The sequence below is a fragment of the Heliangelus exortis genome, chromosome 3, assembly GCF_036169615.1.
Source record: "Heliangelus exortis chromosome 3, bHelExo1.hap1, whole genome shotgun sequence".
Taxonomy (NCBI): domain Eukaryota; kingdom Metazoa; phylum Chordata; class Aves; order Apodiformes; family Trochilidae; genus Heliangelus; species Heliangelus exortis.
In genome coordinates this window covers 17,531,249-17,551,387 of record NC_092424.1, presented here as the reverse complement: position 1 = coordinate 17,551,387, position 20,139 = coordinate 17,531,249, and the positions used below count along the sequence as shown (strand labels likewise).

At 37.2% G+C, this 20,139-nt stretch overlaps 1 protein-coding gene across 1 annotated transcript in view; it reads left to right on the top strand.

The window, feature by feature from the left end:
- The window catches only part of PRKCE (protein kinase C epsilon), a 282,369-nt gene extending 264,503 nt beyond the window's left edge, over nucleotides 1-17,866 (top strand). The window contains exon 15 of the mRNA XM_071739442.1: nucleotides 14,630-17,866. Coding sequence (XP_071595543.1) covers nucleotides 14,630-14,776 — 147 coding nt within the window. The 3' untranslated portion in view covers nucleotides 14,777-17,866. The remainder of the gene's footprint in view (nucleotides 1-14,629) is intronic.
- Nucleotides 17,867-20,139: the final 2,273 nt, after the last annotated feature.

The following is a 20,139-nucleotide window of genomic DNA, read 5'->3' as shown; positions in this document are numbered from 1 at the left end:
TCAACTGCATGTAGCATTGAGCTTCTTTAATTCAGGTTAACAAGTACAACTGTTCCATAGCTATAGAATAACTATGGAAGAAAAATCAACTGGTGCCTATGTTTGGAATGCTTTCTGTTTTTTAACATATTTCAGTATTGATAAAGGGTGGTTGATTATTTAAAAGTGACTTGTACTATTAAAATGGGATTTAAAAATATATTTTTAATCTTATGTTCAGGAGATCCTAGATCTGTGAAATTAGCTACGAGAAGAGAGGACAGATTGTTAGTCAGAAAATAGACATTCTTGCATGTGATATATAAGTGTACATATGTGTTGGGAAATAAGTTTACAATGCATATATAATAACTTGTGCATTCAAACTGGGTTTTGCATGCACATACAAAACTTGGCTCATGCAAGAATGCACATACTTAAACAGGTATTCATCTATTTTCTGACAAACTATTAAGATGACTAAGGGGGGAACTTTATAATTGATATATCATACACAGTTTCAAAAAAACTCCAAAATATAGGGTCTGTTCAAATGAGATCTGGGCAATAGAGAATGCTGACACTGAACAAGTCATTAGAGGAAGCAGTCAGACACTGAGGTCCCATCCAACGATGGAATAATCTGCCAAGGGAGGTTGCAGAGCTGCTAGTGGGGAAACAAACCTTGCTTCAGTTCTACCTGACTGCTCTTCTGATCCCAAAACCATGTGAATTCCTTGGTTAGCACACCTGTCTTCCTTATCTGATACCTTTTGTCCCCTGTCTGACATAGCAGATTTTTCTGAGGGGCTATTTTAGATGCTACTGTAAGGCCTGTGCTTCTCCATAGTTCAGGTACTTCTCTTCAGCTCTGCCGGCCTTAAGTCTGAATTTTTCAACTGAACTCAGAAGAAACACTTGCATTGCTATTTATTAGCCTTATTGAGATGCTTTGTTTGGTCTCATTCATGCTGTTGAGTATATGCAAACATATTCCTTATTATACCAGAAGTTCACCATTCGTGTCTTTCTAGTTTGTACATGACTTGATTATTCTAGTGATGTTTTGGAAGCTGAAATTTATTTCCTATTTTCAGCCTTGGAATGAAAATTACCAGAGACCAAAAGGCTCTTGAAAGACTGCCTGTGTTGTCTGAAAGCTTGCAAGAGTTCCCTGGGCAGAGCACTCATGCAAATGACTGAGCTTTAGATGGCTAAGCAGTGACAGGAGTGCCACACCAGGTTGTGCTAGGTAGAGGCAATGGAAACAGATTTGGTGGCCCTGAAGCCTGCTGTGAAGGATCTTTGGCTGCTTCTCCAGCTTAATGATTTGGAATGTAGAATATGGAGGGGTGAAAATGCACTGGGGCCTGGCTCTATGATGCATATTATTTACCAGCTCTTCCTTTCAGAAATACAGAATTATGAGGCTTATCAGTGAAAAATTAATTTTTGTTCATTTACTACAGTTTACTATACCAAGGATTTCTCCCATTTAGAACGAATAAAGGTGTTAAGCTACTATAGAAAATATAATAGCTCTGAGGCACATACATTAGAAATCAAGCGAGCTTTTGATTAGTAGATGAAGCTGATATTTGTTACATCTAAACTCTGGTTACCTTGACAGCGTGTCTTGAAGATACTGCCCTCTGTTCTTAAAACTTTATTCATAGAATTTCCCAGGCTCTCTTGGAATTTTCTGGATAACATTACTCTTCCCTGCTGCCCCGTATACAAGAAATGAGTACAGTATTAGTACAGACAGATATCTTCCACACAGGTATCTTTTCTCCAGATCAACTGTTGTGAAACAGAAATCCCTCTGAGGCAATTTATTCCTATGTTGTGATATTTTGTCTCATGTATTCTTCCTGGAATTTTATTCCATTTGGGCAATGAAATTTCCCTAATGAGTAGCCATAAACACCAACTAGGATACATTTTGCGACAGAATTTGTTGCTCAAGAACCATGAAGGCGTTGATACCATATTCAATGATTCTCCTGCTATCCATTTTATTTTGTTTCCATGGTTATGCTCCTGCTTCAGTTGAATTGGTTATTTCTATTTTCAAAGTGCATTTTCCATAATATAATTCAAAACTAGGCTGCAATAGATTAATTACTTAACAATATCTTCGATATGATGCTAAGTGTGGTAGATCTTGCCTACTGACATGATGGGATGATTCTGTCTATCCCATAATAATACATGCCTTAAAACCAATGATTGAAACAGATTGCTGCTTCATCTTAAATGTGTTTTGGTGAAACTGACATTGTCCCAGGCTGCTATTTACAGGCAAAGCTTATATCTGAAATAGTTTGTATAGGTGTATTTTGTTGTATTTTGCTGTTTCCTCAATCGTCTCCCTATCTTATTAGATTCCCTGCAATAAATTCTTCAAACTATTTCTGAGGGCACAGCTGGCCAGCTGCAAGCTTTCCAGACCTGAATTTGTGGCGTAAAGATACACAAGAATCCAGTCCCGCTTGTAAGGGAGGGAGGAGCATCCCTACCCAAAATTTCTTGCTCATTTGGCTGAAATCAGTGGTAGCCTTGTATGACCACCAGTTTCATAGAATCACAAAATAGTTTGGGTTGGAAGGGACCTTTAAAGCTCATCCAATAAGTAAGGACTTCAGATAGTTCAGGTTGCCCAGTGCCCTGTCCAATGAGACTTTGAACGTTTTCATGGATGGGACCCCTCTGGACAACTTGTTCCAGTTTTTCACCACCCTCATCATAAAAAATTTCTTCCTTATATCTAGTTTAAATCTACATTCTTTTAGTTTAAAACCATTGCCCCTTGTCCTATTGCAACAGACTACTAAAAGTTTGTCCCCATCTTTCTTGTCCTCCCCCTTTAAGCATTGAAAGGTTGCAACATGGTCTTCCCAGAGCCTTCTCTCCTCCAGGCTGAACAATCCCAAGTGTCTCAGCCTTTCCTCATAGGAGAGGTGTTTCACCTTTCTGAGAGATTTCTTCTGGGTTTTTTGAGAATTAGACCAGCACAATAAAATGACTCTCATGTTTCTTATGCTGTTGGTCACAGTGGCTCAGTGTGCTGGAAGGAGCTGTGAGCAAGAACAGTCTCACCACAGGCACACTCCTGTCCTTTCAGGCTGAGTTTTCACTGTCAGCCCTTGAAACATGCTCACAGATTTGTTGTTTTCATCTACCCTGTTGTAGATGTCAGAGTTGGGAAAATCTGAGACTTTAACAAAGATGTCCTCAAGATGAAAATGCTGAAGAACTGAGCCAGAGGGTATTATAAAGCCTGGTAAAAAAGATGCTTGCCGTGTGTATTTCTTTTTAGCCATTAAGTTTCATCTCTAATGGCTTTATCAGTGCCTGTGGCAATCCATTCATAGTGTGGCTTTATGGAGATGAAGTTAACAAAATAATCACATCACAGTGATTTACTGTGAGTGTGCAGCTTTCACAGAACAATACATTATTTTAATTTTCTCTATGCATTCATAATTTCGTGGGTTTCCATTTCAAAAGATTGCTTTCTTCAACAGCTTTAGAAACACAATGAACAAGATAGTCTATTGCAGACTTGTATCTTGCAATGGAGCAACAGCAGCTGCCGCCGGCCCTTTAGTTGATGTAATGTGACAAGCTTTGTTTTGCAGCCTCTTCCATTCCTAATGTTATATCCCTGAGAATGTGTTCGGAATATGTGTATGTTCCTTCTTCCATTCTGACTTCTCGTAGGTAAAGAATTAGTCTAGCAGTGAAATCAGATAGCCAAGAATTGAAAGATACAGAAGTTCTTCTGACAGATTTTCTAGAAACTGGTGGTGATGTCCAGGCTTCATCACCTAACCTTTTCATACCTCATTTTCCACTTTGTGTTAACCTCAGCATACTTAATGCAAAGTTCTTTGACAGCTAAGAAATATGACTGAGAAGTGTTAAAAATCAAACACTCAAGATCAGGCTGTCTTTTAAATTGACTGAACATGTAGCACTTCCCTTGGAAGAGTGTTCTGTGCTATACCAGACCTCAGTGTTAGCAGATTTCATTTTGATCCTCAGATCAGTCTCAGATTTCCTACAGTAATTTGCACCTCTCTCTCAGCTCCAGCAACTCAAAGATGATCATAAACCATTGTCAAAGTCCCTCCCCCCTTAGTTATCACTGTCTGAGCCACGTTGTCTGTATGCAGTTTCCTTGTGAATGTAAAGTCCCTTGTTAAGTCTTGACTTAAGGATGCCAGCAATGTGTCCTCTTTCAGTTTTGTGCTGCAGCAAAGGTTCGAAATAAAACCATTCCCAAACATGAAATTCTAGTTCTAGTCAGTGATTATGGGATACAATTGGAGTCAGTGAGCACCGGGAATTTTCCCCTCCTGTACAAGAGTGAAAAACTGGCGAAATTTTGGCAGCCCTTTGTCAATCACTTCTGACAAGCCAGATGCCCATAGTGCTTGGAAACTGGATAATAAACAGCAAATACAAATGGGCACCTGTGGAGTGTGCAGCTCACCTGCTTGCACAGGCACCTGCCTAGTGAGTAGGTGCCTTGCTGAATGGCTCCAGAAATTGTGTTCAGTTAGAGAGGTGTTTGTTTAAATTGCTGCAGCAATCACCTGCTTATTGTGAAATATGGCTGGAATCCTTAAAGAGGGACTGCATTTCTGGAAAAGAACTTTCAAATACATTAGCCTGTCACGTGAGTTTTATAATCTCAGATTTGTTTTCATATATGACTGCTAAAAGGCAAAGATTTTTTTTTTTTTTAATATTAATGAGGGGTTTTTAACCTGGTGTTGGGAAGTCATGAGACTATTTTGGTGGGGTTTTTTTGGCACACCTCTCTTTTTTTGTGACAGAATTTACGTGCAGAATTATCAGTTTGCCTTTACACTCTGGGGAAGAAGCCCTGTGAAATGCAGTATCATTCAGTAACACCAAAAGGAACTTAGGAAATACAGGCCAAGTAAATTTCTTTTTGTATAAATGTTCTCTCTTTTCAAGTTTGCTTCAGTGTGAATGTCCCTCTTTAAGGTAAGGCCTTCAGTATGGGGAAAATGTCAAGGTAGGTCCATTTTTAGGCCTAATAACCTTGAGGTGTCCCTTCAGTTTCATAATATATTTCCATTCAGTCATCAGTGCATGGCAATGAGCATTTAGCAGATGGGCACGCAAGGGGCTATACTGCATGCTTTTGCATGAAGTGTTACTGCTTAGACAAAACACTGGGGAGTGATCTTGAGACCTCAGACTCTCATCACCATTGTAAAACATTGCACATTATGTATTCCCCACTTGCTGCAGGCATTTCAGGCATAGGAAAACAGTGGGCTTTCTTCTGAGAGTGACACCATGGTGATTGATACTGCTGTATGAAAAAAAGGTTTAGAAACAGGGAGGGATATGTGTTTGCCACATGATCAATAATATCTCCTATATAAAAACTAAAGAAAAATTGATGTGGGCTTTTGAGCCTTAGCCTTTTTATTGCAAACAGCCATAAGGATTGAGATCCAACACTTTTTTTGCACTTTGCCCCTGCCACAGTGTATAATGAATTAGAATATTCAGTGTCAGCTGGTTCCTAAAAGTTTACACTTTTCTGCTACTGGTTCAAGTGTTGGCCAGGTCGCTGCTGGTTGAGAAGCCCTGGCTGTTGTCAGATGATGAAGTTTGTGATCTCAGCTTCACTTGCTGTAGACACTTGTGAACAAGAGTACCCTAACTCTCTGCAGCATAGTTCATACTGATTAGTCTGGCGTGTGGCTGGGCAGGGCAGCGAAGCCTGTTGATACTTCTGGCTATCCTCTCAAAAAGTAAAGGGCCTGGATGTTCAAAGTGCTTCAGATAGCTTAGAACTTTGTACAGCTATGAAATTTTCTCAGATTGTAAGTATACAGCTTTCAAGAAGCCCTTGTGCAGCTTGTGTCACAACTTAGAGAAATGAAGAGAAAGTGAACTGATATTTTTAAGGAATTTCAGTGTGATTTGTTTGGATGAACAAGGTTCTGGTTTCCCAGAATTTGCTCATTTGGTTAGTCTTACCTTTTGTTTCTTATTCTCTGTAGCAACAGTGCCTGCAGCAGCTGACTTTAGCTTTGATTACCACAACACTAGAATTACAGAAGCTTGAAAGCGACTTCCCAGAACTGCAGGTTCCCAAATATTTCCAAGTTAAACAACTTCTGTTATGCTTCTTTTGATTCTGTACTTTACAACAGTATTTGTTTGGTTTTGTTGAGTCCCAGTCTTGCAGCGCTAAAGTCTTCTCATAACAAATAATTAAGTTCATTTAATCATCCATAAAATATACATTTCAAAGTGGTGCCTATTGGGATGGAGTGACAAGCAGCCAAAGTGTTCCTGTTTTGCTTTTGGGCTTCCTCAAAATAAGAAAAATTCTGCTTCATTTTTTGGCTACTTGAATCTCTAGTGTTGTTTTCAGAAAGTAACCTAAACCATTAAGTGGAATCATATTATCATAGTTACAGTACATTCTTAAGCATCCAAACATAAATATCTTATTTTTATATTGATTTAGATAATAAGTAGTATTTCTAAGTTGGGCCTGTTTCTGATGTCATTAAAAGCTGGTGGCAAAAAACAGCAGGTGATTTAAGCAGCAGCAAAATCTGACTAGTTTTTGGACTATGGAGAGGTATTTATCAGAAAAAGGCAGACTCACCTAGGGCTGGCAGTCCCATGATTAGTCCCATTCATAGTTGGAGTCTGCTGAACATAGAGAATAAGATTTGATTTGGCTTCAGAATTTGCTCACACGGAAGCTGTTGTGTTAGCAGTATATCATGATAATGCAAGCATAAAATTAATAACAGTGGCTTTCTGCGATATTCATCCAGAATGGGCGGCAGCAATTTGTCACTGCAGGTGTTTGTAACTCTGCACACCAGTGCAAAACTTAATTTCTTAGGCATTTGCACTGGAATTGCAGATGATGACCTGAAGAAGCTGATATGTAGCCACTTATCTTCAAGGCATCTTGAAATGGCAATCCTGTTGCTTTTTCCTCTTCTTACATTGCTGTGTTGTTACAAGGGATTTTGTTACCGCATGTGGAGGCCCAAGGGTGGTGAATTTGTGTGCTCAGGTCCGCAATAGCAGCTGAGTTCCCAGCAAGGTGAGGTTCCTGCTGTGCAAAAAGGCATCTAAGTGAGAGACAATCAAGAGGTCATAGATAACGATAGACAGAGAGATCACACCCCATGCATAGATCACAAATAGGAAGAACATCAGATGCATAGTGAGGAGAAAATTACTCAAGCTAAAAGCAGATCAGTAGCAGAACCAAGAATGAAACCTGTGCCACTAGAAACCGCTTTGTCCTGCTGGACTCTTATGATAAAACTATGTTGCAAAAATGCTGTTCCAATGTCTGAAGGAATGATGGAAAGGAGACAGATAGAGATGTAGAATTAGTATTCATTCTTGCATAATTGTGCAATGGCTTTTTTCTTCCAGTAGTGGATCAAGGGTTGGACTTGATGGTCTCCGAGGTCCTTTCCAACCCAGCTGATACTATGATTTTATGATTCTATGATTCTGTGATTCCAGTCTACAGTATGTGCATTAGCTATTTTTAAAAAGACAGCAGCTTCAGCTGCTTTCCAAAGATTTGAATATATATTTAACTTTTAACTGTCTTTGGTAGACCCTAAAAATAACAATTAGACTTCAACACATGGTCTCTAACAATTCAGTAGTCTTAGAATTAAACCATCATTGTTTAGCTTCCTGCATTTGTGTGAGGTGAGACTTTCTATACCATTTCTCTGTATGAAAGCATCTCATATGCATCATCCATGTCAACCTAAAAAAGCTTCATTCTTAATGTGCTGAAGATGACCATCAGAGAACGTGAGTTTCCCCAAATGTTTTGAAGGCATTCTTGCCAAAAACCCTGTAGCATTCCTGCTCTATGGCCAATATTGCAAAGTGTTCTACGTTGTAGCAGAGGCTTGGAATTAAGCTCCCAGTGTGCATACAGGCTTGCTGTTACCTTCCATGCTGTGATGTTTCTTTGAGGCCATTGTCATAATGCACATGCCCATATTTCCCTCATAGAGAGAGGGCTCAGAATCAGAACATACTGCAATATATTTATAATTTCATTACACAGTCAGAGAAGTTTTCATAATGTGTTGCTTTTCTCTAATTAAATGGTGTAGGTGACAATACACAGAATAAAATGTTGGAAAGTCAGTCAGTCAGTATTTATTCCATATGTGTGACAGAAATCTGAGTCTTGAAATATTTCATTATATCATTTACCTATTCACTACCATCAGATGCTCCTTAATTTATTCCCTACCTTTGTGATTCTTTAAAGAATTGAAAGCAGGGTAAATATACTGATCTTTTACAAAATACACCTGGTCAAATACCTTAGTGCAATTCTAGACTAATTTTTCAGTGATTTATGGGATGTCTCCTGGAAGCCACTGAACTCCTAGGGACATGTACCCTAGACTTATAAACTCTACTGCATGACTTTTTTTTTTTTTTTTTTTTTTTTTTTTCCCCTGCTCCTCTTTGCAACTCCATTTCTGGGTATATCTAGTCCTTTGTTCTGCAGTGATAGTTATCAGGAAGACAAAAATCTTCTACACATGTATTTGAGGACTCACCAGCAGGTGGTTTAGGATGTTGCAGTTGCACCAGCCTGTACTACTTAACTGTTGTAACAACAATAGTTAAAATGTAATTTCAGGAGAACACACCAAAAATGGATTAGTCTTGGATGTGTCCCAGGATGTAAGAGGAGAGGTTACATTGCTGCTCAGGACTTCAGAGCAGTTGAGGATATCAATGGAGGCTTGCCAATATAATGTGAATCAGAGAGGCACACCTATAAAATCTGCACTGCAGAGTGGGTCTTAAAATTTGCAGTAGGAGTTGGATTATGCTGATGAAGGGTATGATTGTTCCTTTACTTTCGCTTCTTACATTTGCTCCACATCCCAAGAAGAGATATAAAATTGTTTCCCATGTAGTTAAACCCTCAAAGAAACCTACCATAAGGGGAAAAATACAGTGTAGTCATGCAGAAGTTGGCACTCTTCCCCTGCAATTTTTTTCACTCTAAAAAAAATCCCTTGTATTCTACCATAGCATAGCTTATCTGCAGTGGTTATGTCATTTTTAAGTCATAGTCAAAGCAAGCCCTGATTAGGTGCACAAGATGGATCTTGATGTTGAAGGTGAGAAGCTGTAGTGCTGACATCCATGCAGGTCCTGGGAAACCTGTCTCCATCTATGTTTTACACAGAGGTAACTGTTGTGCTTTAACAAACAGGCTATGATCAAAGCAGACTGGGCATATTTAGCTTTAGTGTTGTGTACTCATCCATGCTAAAGCCATAACCAAGCATGGCCATAGGGGACAACAGCTTTACAGTGACTTCTAAGCGAGGCTCATTGCCCAGACTGCTAACATGGGGTGGTTGTCAGTGAACCTGAAAAGCTTTGATTTTGTTTTCCTTGCTGTTTCTTTTGTTGTGGTGATTTTGGGGTGTAGGATAGGAGAAAGGCTGTGCAAAAGTGAAATACCAAGGCTGTCATGCTGGCCGTGTAGTCATTAAATGCTTGTACCCTTTAATTGTTTAGTTTGTTCCTCCTTCCTAATGGCCCATTTCATATTCCCTTCAATATGAAGGTGGTTTCAGTTTACTGGATCAGAAATGGTCCCTTTTAAAATTCTTAGTTCTATGAATTAACTTGGTATTTATTAAGTATTTGTGTACTTCCATAATAGATTAACTTGTGGATTGCATAGGTTGGCATGCTTTCAACTACTGTTTCCTGTATCTATTAAAATCTTTATTGAGTGGATTTTTTCCCCACTTATTTATCTTAATTTGGCGTCCTTTACACCTAATTAAAACATATTCTAGGAGCACAAATCTCACCCTCACCTTGGAAGTAATTAATGTTAGTATACTTGTAAAAACTACCTGGATTCAAAACCCTTTTTATAATCATAATCTTCTGTTGAATATACTGAAGCTCACATCTAAATGCTTGTAACTCTTCCATATCTGAATAGAGCCATTAACATGCTGAAGAAATGCAGTAACTTGTAAAGTTTCTCAGATAACATATTCATATCTTCTGAAATAAGGCATTTTAAGAAATACTTCTAATACAGACAAAGATTCTTAAGGTTTACAGCTACTGTGAAGAGTCTCCACCAGGATAAACAGAAAGGTAGGCCTGAAGTGTTCTGCTTCTCAGCATGTTTCTTTCATAGAAATCATACTAAATTTTTGTATATAGAGTTATGTCCATAAGTGACATTACAGTTATTCTCAACCATTTAGAAACTACTACACCTTTGTGAAAATAAATTCATACATTGGCGCAAAGTGGTCTTTGCCTGAGTTATGGTTCTTGTTGCCATGATAAAGAGGTGAATGAGAGGACAGTGAGAGGTGAGATTAGCCACAAAACCTGTGCTTCAAACCAGTTTGCTTGATGTCTTGAGTTTCTAGAGCAATATAATTAGAAAACCTTATAAATTGTGAGGTAAATAAAAAATATTCAAACTCTGATGACACTGATCTACAAATTTCTTCTTGATGATACTGTGTGAGAAAAAAAGTGGGAATCATTTATTTCTTGCTGAAGCAAAAATCTGGATAAAATTAGATGCTACTGTGTAATACATATGACAAGGTGCAAATCTTGCTATGTGTCCCATCCCTGCTGCCCCACACTACAGTTATAGAAGCTTCTCACCCAGATTTCATGTGCCTGATGTCTGACATGCTGACTGGCACTGCCCTGGGAGGCTTCTCTGCTGAGGCTTCCCAAACAAATGTCAAACTCCAGGATTTCACCATGGGCTTGAAAATACCTGAAAGGTATCAAGCACTTCTGTTGGCAGGAAATTGCAGTGGAGTAAAGTTAAGGATGTTTCATTCAGTGGTATAGAAAGGCCAAGCTGCACTTCTGTGCTGACAGTATCTCAGACTGTGAAAATCCAGTTTATTAAGCATGTTTTGGAAAGTATTTTTAGGCTTGAGTCTGATTGCAGGTAGAAAATGAATTTTTTATTGAAACAAAAGCTCATAAAACAATATTGCCTTATGGTATGGAGCCATCTAAGAAAGATGATTAAATGTTGTTTTATGAAGAGAGAGTATTAAAATTTCTAGCATTTTTAGCTCTTTGAACATAAGTAGCAATCTTTGAATAGAATAAACCATGACTCTGACTTTAAAATTGTCATCTTTGATGGGTAGTAGGGTCATGTTACTATTTATTCATTCAAGGGGTTCTATTTCCATAGTACAGGTGTTATACCTAACCAGATCTTATCACATGAAGCAGGTCCACCGTGTCTCCCAGGGTAAGCAGGTCACCCACTAGGTCAGACAGGAGACCTGTGAAGTATTCACACTGCTGGAAAAAAACAAAATATCAACTGGCTGGCAAATTTCCTGCACAGGAGGTAGTGAGTCATTATTCCTTCTCACTATCAGAGATACCTTACTGGTGGAGATGCCATTTTTCAGATGAGGCTTAGAATCAGACTCAGCCAAATCATTTTGAGGCAGCCAAGTGCTGTGGCCCTGCTGCTGCCCTTTCTCAGGCTGCCCACATGCTGCCTGCTGTGGAGAATGGCAGCTGCATGTACAGCACTTTTGGTGGGTTATGGAATTTGGCCCCTGTTGTTTGTTGGATGCTCTTGGGTGGTGCTGTGCCCCTGCTCTTGTGTAGCACTGACGTGTGCTGAACACAAGATGTTTGGCTGGTCTAAAGAGAAAAAGGGTAGCATCAGAAATCTAGTTGAATTTTACTGTTTGGGTGGACAACTGTGATTGTAGAGGTCCCTTTTTTCCTACTAACCCTCGTTTCTGCAGTCATCTGAAACAGAGAAAGACTTACCTGAAAAAATTTGAAAAGCCAGATGTATCCCAAAGTCTCAGAAAGTACAGCCTAAACAAGCAGAATCTCTTGCATTTATTTACTGCATTTTTAATGATGCATTTTCCAGCCAGTCTAAATCTTTTTCCTTTTTTTCTTCATAATTTTTTAATGTTCAAAGTTGGATAATAGCTGCACTCTGTTTCCTTCATATACCTATTTTGCAGATGTTTCTTTTCTCAGCTTCTCTGCTAGTTGACAGCTGCAGCCCTTCATACCTTCATCCTGAGCCCTCATGCTGCAAATATATATTGGTTCCTGTTGTTTGCCTATATAGTATTGACAGTACAAGTGCATTAAAATAGCAGTAGTAGCAGAAATGCTGTCAGACCTGTTTCATCTTTGTAGATGGAGACTTACAAAATAGGCCTAGCTTCAGGAAGAAAGTGCCTAAGTAGCTAAGGTGGATTTCTCAAATAAATCTTTCTGTTGAAAAGAAGCACTTGTTATGAACTCTACCTTTTGTCTTGAATGGCTTAATCCACTCCCTTTTGTTCCCTGTGATTTATTTAATCTCAGTTCATCACTTGGTTCGTTAGAGGCTTGCTAGGGTATCCTTGCAATCTTAGATTTCTCTGTACATGTCCCATTAATAAATGGGATGGATTTACATCTATGCTACAAAAAGGCATGGAATTATAAATCTGGGAAAGCAAAAGCTTCTATTTTCTTCTTTGGTCTTCTTGAAGGAATGCATTTCAAGACATGCTAGGCTTTTAAATATGAGCAAATACCTTTGGTTATTTCAGAAGTGTTTGGGATTCAAAGCACTACTGGAAGTGCAATTGGTTTTGATCAACAGGATATAGGTGCACCAGTGCTGGGACAGATGTCCTCATCTGTGCTCTTGTTCACGTAACACCTTTACAAATCTTAGAGGTGGTTTTCTGGAAAAAAAAACTAGCTATTGGGAATTAATTGCCCTGATAGGTTTTGAGGACTCAGTCATCAAATTCTTATAGCCCCGGTAAGAAAATAACGCTATTTGAAAGTAAGTTCATTATGAAATCCTGAAAATAATATCCATTATATTTTTCCTCAGGTAGTCCGACTTCAATTCTACTAGATACAAATATTCACTCACCTCCTTCTGCTTTAGTGACTGATCCTGTAGCAAATCCATTGTATGAGTGTGTGAATCTGTGTGAAAATACTACAGTTGAACATAGGGAACAATAATAATATAGATGTAGTTGCAGTGTAATGAACTTTAAAATTCATACAGAATTTCAATGATTTCACAGTAGTTGCCCAAGTGACTGGGAAAAAAGCCATAAAGCCCAAAGCCATGCCCCTCACACATTATGCAGTTCAGAGTACCTGGGTCAGATACACTTTATGTCCATTTTTAATGTATGAAGTAAACATTAAAAATGTAAGCAATGTAAGCATATATGTATGTTAGAGGTCCATGTGTAGGTTGCTATGACCATTTTATAATTGTGAGAAAGAAAATTCTTTGTTTTAGTGCCTTAGTAGAGCTGATGAAGAAATTACATATATGTATGTCATAGAAAAATTTTCCTGCATTGAAAGAAGTCATATATCCCATTTGGAATACATGAATGTACTTTATGATGTATCACTTTATGATTTTGTCATTTTACTTTGCACGTCAAATAGCTGCTCTATTTCTGGTATCATCTTAATCTCAGACACGTGCAGGATGGACACAAAGTTAGTCTTCAATGTTCCTCCATTAGGTATCACTCAAGTAACCAGTAAGTTTCATGAAACAAAGAGGAAAGAGACAGTGTAAAGGAAAATACTTGTTCCAGTTCTCTGAACCTGTACATGCCTGAAATAGGCCACTATCAGGGAAAACATCAACAGTGCAAGTCTCAAAGGAATGACAGTGGGGAATGTTTTCCCCTGTAAGCCTTCAGGTTTTGTGCATGTAACTGGACAAAGATGGTCAATGCTGTGTGTGCTGAGGAGAAGTTGGCCTCCCCAGGGCTGTCTCTTGTTGATAACATCTTATCCTAACCACAGGATGTACAGTTGTGAATGGTTGATCCAACTTGGCTGGAAGAGAGAGGTGTTTTAGACTTCAGTGGGGAAATGCTGATTCCATTGGAATAAAGAAGTGTTCTGAGGCAGATTTCACTGGAGCCAGAATTTCACACTTTACCATGGTGCTCTGAGTGACACTCAATTGCATTAGGAAGTCTTAGTAGCCAATTTGAAATTCAAGGATTTTGGACTGAGAGCTGTTTCAAGTCCTACGTTTGATTTTAAAACTGAGTCTTGCAGATACAAAGAAACATTTAACTTGTTGAAACAGTAGGCTAAATTGTGGGGAAATCAATTAAATCAGTTCACTCTGTGGCTCTGAAATGAGATGCTATGTTCAAATCTAAGAGGAAACAGCCGTACCACCTACTATGCCAAAGCCTTTTATGAACTAGTCCTAATCTCAGCTTCCTGCTTTATTTACCATCATACTGCTATTCCTTCACCTGTCAGAGACCTGCGAGTCTCTGGGAACTCATTTATAGTACTGCTTCTGTGGCCTCTCCTGAACTCATTTACAGTACTTGCTCCTGTAGCTTCTCTCATACATCTGTTATTCTTTGTGTGGAGTAGCTTCTCTTTTATTTCAATCATTCCAGAAAATTCAGCCTTTCGGGGAGGGAGGGGGATGGAGAGGAGGGAGAGTACCTTTTATTTTACTGTGCTGTTTTATCACTCACCTTATTTGTATTTTTCTTCTCAGAAAACCAAAAGGGATGTAAATAACTTTGATCAAGACTTTACACGAGAAGAACCAGTATTAACGCTAGTGGACGAGACAATTATAAAGCAAATCAATCAAGAAGAATTTAAAGGTTTCTCTTATTTTGGAGAAGAGCTACTGCCATAGACAACATTAGGCTGACAAATTGAGTGATGCTGCAAGAAGTGATGCTGAAGAGATCATCAAATTACTGAGACTCAGTAGATAAAGAACTACTTTTTTTACCCTGAGCCCATATCCCTGGCTAAAATATATATTTATTGTTGTTTTTTTTTTTTTTCCTTTAATCTTCTGACCTGAAAGCACTCTTAATTTCTGTCTCACAAAGCAATGCAAAATAATTTTGTATCAGAAATTGTAGATGTAACACACTGCCATATATTTGCAACTTTTCTTTTATTCCTAAGATCTCCGCAGAGGACAAAATTATACCTTTTCCATGGAAAATGAAACCATGCTATTAAAAACAGTTTATCAGATCACATTCTGTAATTGTCATAGGTATTTAAGCTAAGAAGGTGGAACTGTTTCTTCTGCACTGGTGGTTATGGTGAGACCTGCTCTCAGATGTGGAACAAATAAATAATGTGTTGCCCTCCATTAGGCAAAGCCTTTGTGGAGCTGTAATTTGCAATTAAAAATTTATTTTAGTGATGTACAAACTTAAAGCTGTTCAGAAAAAGAAGCACATCAATTAAGGCTATCGATGAAGTTCCTCGTTCAATTTGTGAAATCTTAGGAATAAGAAGAGTCACAAAGATAAATTTTATTTAAAGCAGGAAATAGATACTATATGGATAGCTGTTAAAGGGCTAAAGAATAAAAGGCCTGTAGTACTTTAACATAGCTATACATAGGCATTTTAGAGTTTTTCAAGCAATTGGGTTTACCATCCATGTTACCAATTTTAATGTCCATTTAAATTAATTATTACTATGATGGCAAGCTTGCAAATGTTTACAGTTAATTTTTCATGTAAAATTAATTCTAAACGTAAATTTGCTTTTTCCACTTTAAGTTGATAAATCATTTTTTAATTTATATTTATTTTTTCAGCAGTGTGTTACTTTTGCACATTTTTACAAAACCATAATACTACTGTGTTTGTTGTTTTTTATGTTTAAAATCTAAAGAGAAATCAGCTTTTAGAAGACACAAAATAAGTCTACACATGCATTATGTGGAAGTGTGTTAAAAAACTGAAGATCAAACATTCACAAACTGACATTATTGAAAGTTGTACATTGAATTTTTTTGTGTATGAATTGAAATGGTAACTCATGTGGATAATATTACTAATGTGAAGTTACCTCCTGTAGATACGCTAACAGTGTTATGTACTTATATTTCCAGGAGTACCCTGTGGTTTGATTTTTTTTTTTTCTTTTTTTTTTCTTTTTTTTTTTTTTCTGTGTACATGTATCGCTGAGGTCATTTTATTATATATTTTACTGGACTGAGTGAGCGGTCATTGGAATCCATTTTAATTGTTGCACATGGATTTCCAGCTGCACAAAAATATATATACTTGTGATTGGCAAAGTGGCACTAACGAAGCTTTTTTGCCTTTTGTACAGGTGAGATTTTGTATATAGTGTTTGCTGCAAGGCCTGTGGAATTCATTGAATATAGAGGTATCAACTGCTGCATGTTCAGGCATACTATTAAAATGTTAGTCTATGAAAGAATAATTATAATAATGTCCATGTGCAATACTCTTGTATGTGTATTGGTTCAAGTTACTGTCAGAGAGATGAGGTTTTTGTTATAAAAAGATGTAGACATATATTAAGCTATACTAAATCTCTTGTATAGTTCTCTTCAACTCTATTCTGACATGATAGAGCTCGGAAAGAGAAAGGAATGTTACAAGTCACGGTGGACAAAGTGGGAATCATTGGCTCTAGGAGAGAATCTTGGTCTCAAGCAGATGAGTTTGTGTCAGTTTTGCGTCTGGCTGCTCATAGCCTCTTACTGATGACAACATTCAGTTCCATTTTGTTTTGTTTTTAAAACTCAGGTGTAATTATTATATATATTCTTATGATGATTTCAAAATATTAAATATTATGATATATCAATTAATTTGTTGTCTGGCCTACAGGTGTAATAATGGATCAAGCCTTTAGTTTAATTTAATTTATCTTCAGTAATCTTTTGTACTGGGAAAAGATTAGCTTCTGGAGCTGAGTACCAGCACAGAAACATCTTAATGATTGCATCATCTCAATGTTTAAATTTCTTTCTCTTTTAGAAATGTATTGTAGAACTGCCCATCAGTTTCTGTCTCACCACTGGCTCTGTTTATTTCTCGTCATGGTTAGCTTTTGACATCCAGGCAAGAACTGATCACAATGCTAAAGCATTTTTTTTCCATAGGTGAGTAGACTGGCTAGAAAGAGGAGTTACCAGATAATGCACTACTGTTTGTACAACAAGAGGCCTTTACACAAAAATCTGACCGTCTATTTTGAAGGAATAAAAGCATCCCATAAAGCTTTTGTAAGCAAGCTGTGCAGACTGTATTCCTGTTTCTAACATGAAGATAATCAGTGAACATTTGTATTTCCAGAGGCCTCAGCACCTGCATTGGTTTTGTAGGATGCTAAGAGAAACATCAAGGAGAGAAAAACTTCTGCATGGGCAGATATTTCTTCAATATAAGTAGTTAGATCCTCTGCATTGGGTTTACATCAGAAGGTTTGTCTGTTACCTTGAACATTTTTTAAAGACGATTCTTAAATATGGACGTTCTGTTACATTTCTGCCTGTTCTGTAAGATCTTTCCTGTTCCTTCTTTGTAAAATGAGTGCAAAATGCCAAAAAGATTATTAATAATAATAACTATAAAGAATCCATTGTTTCTGTTTTTCCTCCCAAACAGACTTTGTAAAAAATGGAAACACATTTTTCTTCATAGGGTAAAAAAGAATTCTCTCCAAAAAGGCTTACAAATTACCTCTTTTTAAATTATGTGAAGAATAGTTCTGGCTAACTATAAAATTTATTCAGTTGGGGGGTAGGTTTGTTTTTTTTTTTTATTGTGAGGATTCATTTGTACAGACTTTTTTTTCTCATGGATGTAATTTGAATCTCTTGCCATTCATTAGTGTTATTTCATCGTAAACATTATTACTGTGCCAAATGTACTGTATTCAAAAGGATGTGAATGTGTATTGTTTTGGAACCTAATAAATACAATGATGTTAAATCTTATTTTTTTTCCCCAAAGTTTTCCTGAGTATTTCCTAATGAGGAAGAAACAAAGACGAAGGGTGAATATTTTTCCTGTTACATGTTGTACAAAATTCTGTGACCTTGTCTTTTAGGAGTGGACATTTTTGCAAAGGAAGGATTTGCTAACAGGAGCCTCATCTGTGAAGCAGTAAGCACCCGAGAGAAACACAGGTAACAGTGTGTGATTACTGTTTATCTTGTGCAATTAGAAAAATGTACCTCAAAAACACCAAGCAGGTGAGTTTACAGACTTTCTTCTTACCCACTACATAATGGTCACTGAGTTCTGACTTTTCCCAGCACCCTGTTCAGTGGTATTGTTCAAGTTCACTTCAGTAGGGCACTTTGTGTCCACACACAAGACAGCTTTAGTCTCTATTTGGGTTGATTAGAGGGATTAATAGTATGCATTTAATTAGTTTGGGTCATAGAGCTTGTTATAGTATTTATTTAACTTAATCTGTCAATGTGACATTCTTTGAAATATTTCAGTATTTGATTGTGTTTCAGTTTGCACCTCGAATACTTTCCATTTTTGTGGTCTAAAATTCTTAACTTCTGTTTTAGTAGACCATCTGTCAGCATACTCTGACAGTAGTTCCAGTAAAAAATATCCTGTTAGTGTGCCTAGGTATAAATAGTCATGCCACTGAGAATTTTACATATAACTCATATATATATGAATATAACTCATATATATACCTAGGTATACTAACTAGCTTTTTGGGGGAAAAAAAAAAAAGAAATAAAAAAAAGAAATGAAAGAAAGAAAGAAAGGGAAAGAGAAAGAAAGAAAGAAAGAAAGAAAGAAAGAAAGAAAGAAAGAAAGAAAGAAAGAAAGAAAGAAAGAAAGAAAGAAAGAAAGAAAGAAAGAAAGAAAGAAAGAAAGAAAGAAAGAAAGAAAGAAAGAAAGAAAGAAAGAAAGAAAGAAAGAAAGAAAGAAAGAAAGAAAGAAAGAAAGAAAGAAAAGAAAGAAAGAAAGAAAGAAAGAAAGAAAGAAAGAAAGAAAGAAAGAAAGAAAGAAAGAAAGAAAGAAAGAAAGAAAGAAAGAAAGAAAGAAAGAAAGAAAGAAAGAAAGAAAGAAAGAAAGAAAGAAAAGAAAGAAAAGAAAGAAAAGAAAGAAGAAAATAATAGTCTGAATAGTGTTTTCTGTTCAAATTGCAGCTTCTCCATAAACCTCCATTTTTTCCCTTCGTGATGAATCTTCTTAAAGTCACCGAACATGTTTGGTGCCTATGAACACATTCTAAACCCTGTGTGTTGACAGCATTAGCATAAGTTTTGTCACACTGATTTTACCAGTTAAACAACTATTTAACTTCTTGATTTTCTGGGTACCTTTGCATCATCTTACAAACAGTAAGCATCAGCTGGTCTCCAAATACATCAGTTCATGTCAGGTTTTCTCATAATGCTGTAGCTGATGTCTATTAAGAACTGTTTTTATCCTTGCTGATGGACTGCAAAATTTGGAAAGACAGCAGTTGTTTGAAGAAAAATGAGTCACTGTCTGTTTAACCGTCAGTGCTGGAAATGTGGTACTAAAAGTTCAGGCAGAAAGTCTCAGCATGTATCTACCTGCTTCTGTGGCCTTCCATGCAGGGAATGCTAGATCACTTTACAAAAATGTTTTTAGCCTCCTACTAGTCTGGTCAGGCACATGAATAAATCAATATAAATACCTAACCAAACTGATCAAAATCAGAATAATTATCCAATAGTGAAATGAAGTGTTGAATAATATGTTGACATAACTTAACACAAAAGCTGCAGAAATTTGGTTGGGGTCTCCATCTATATATGCTATTTAAGCAAAACAGTTTTTAATTAAAAACAAGTGGGGTTAACATGCCTCATCCTGGGCATGAGGAGAAAATGAGAGTGAGTTGGATTAGAGGGGACCTCTTAGGTGCAAGAGACTTTTCATCTGAGTGATGTAAATATGGTGTTCAAATTATCTCAGGAAGGTGTGAGCAGCCATGGTGGTCAAACCAAACACTGGTCAGGTCAGGTATTCTGATCTTGGCAGTGATCAGTAGTTTAAGCAGAAATGTGCACTTTCTAGAAATCAAGAAGTCAGCTTTGATGGTAGTGATAGAGGTATAGAAGTATAACCAATAGAAAATATCTATGGAAAAATCTAAGAACAAGAAGCATGAGATGGTATTCTGCCTGCCACAGTTTGACTCCATGGTGTTATGAAGTAGATGGTGGTGTCTTTATTAATTCCTCTGAATTAACTCTTATTTGGT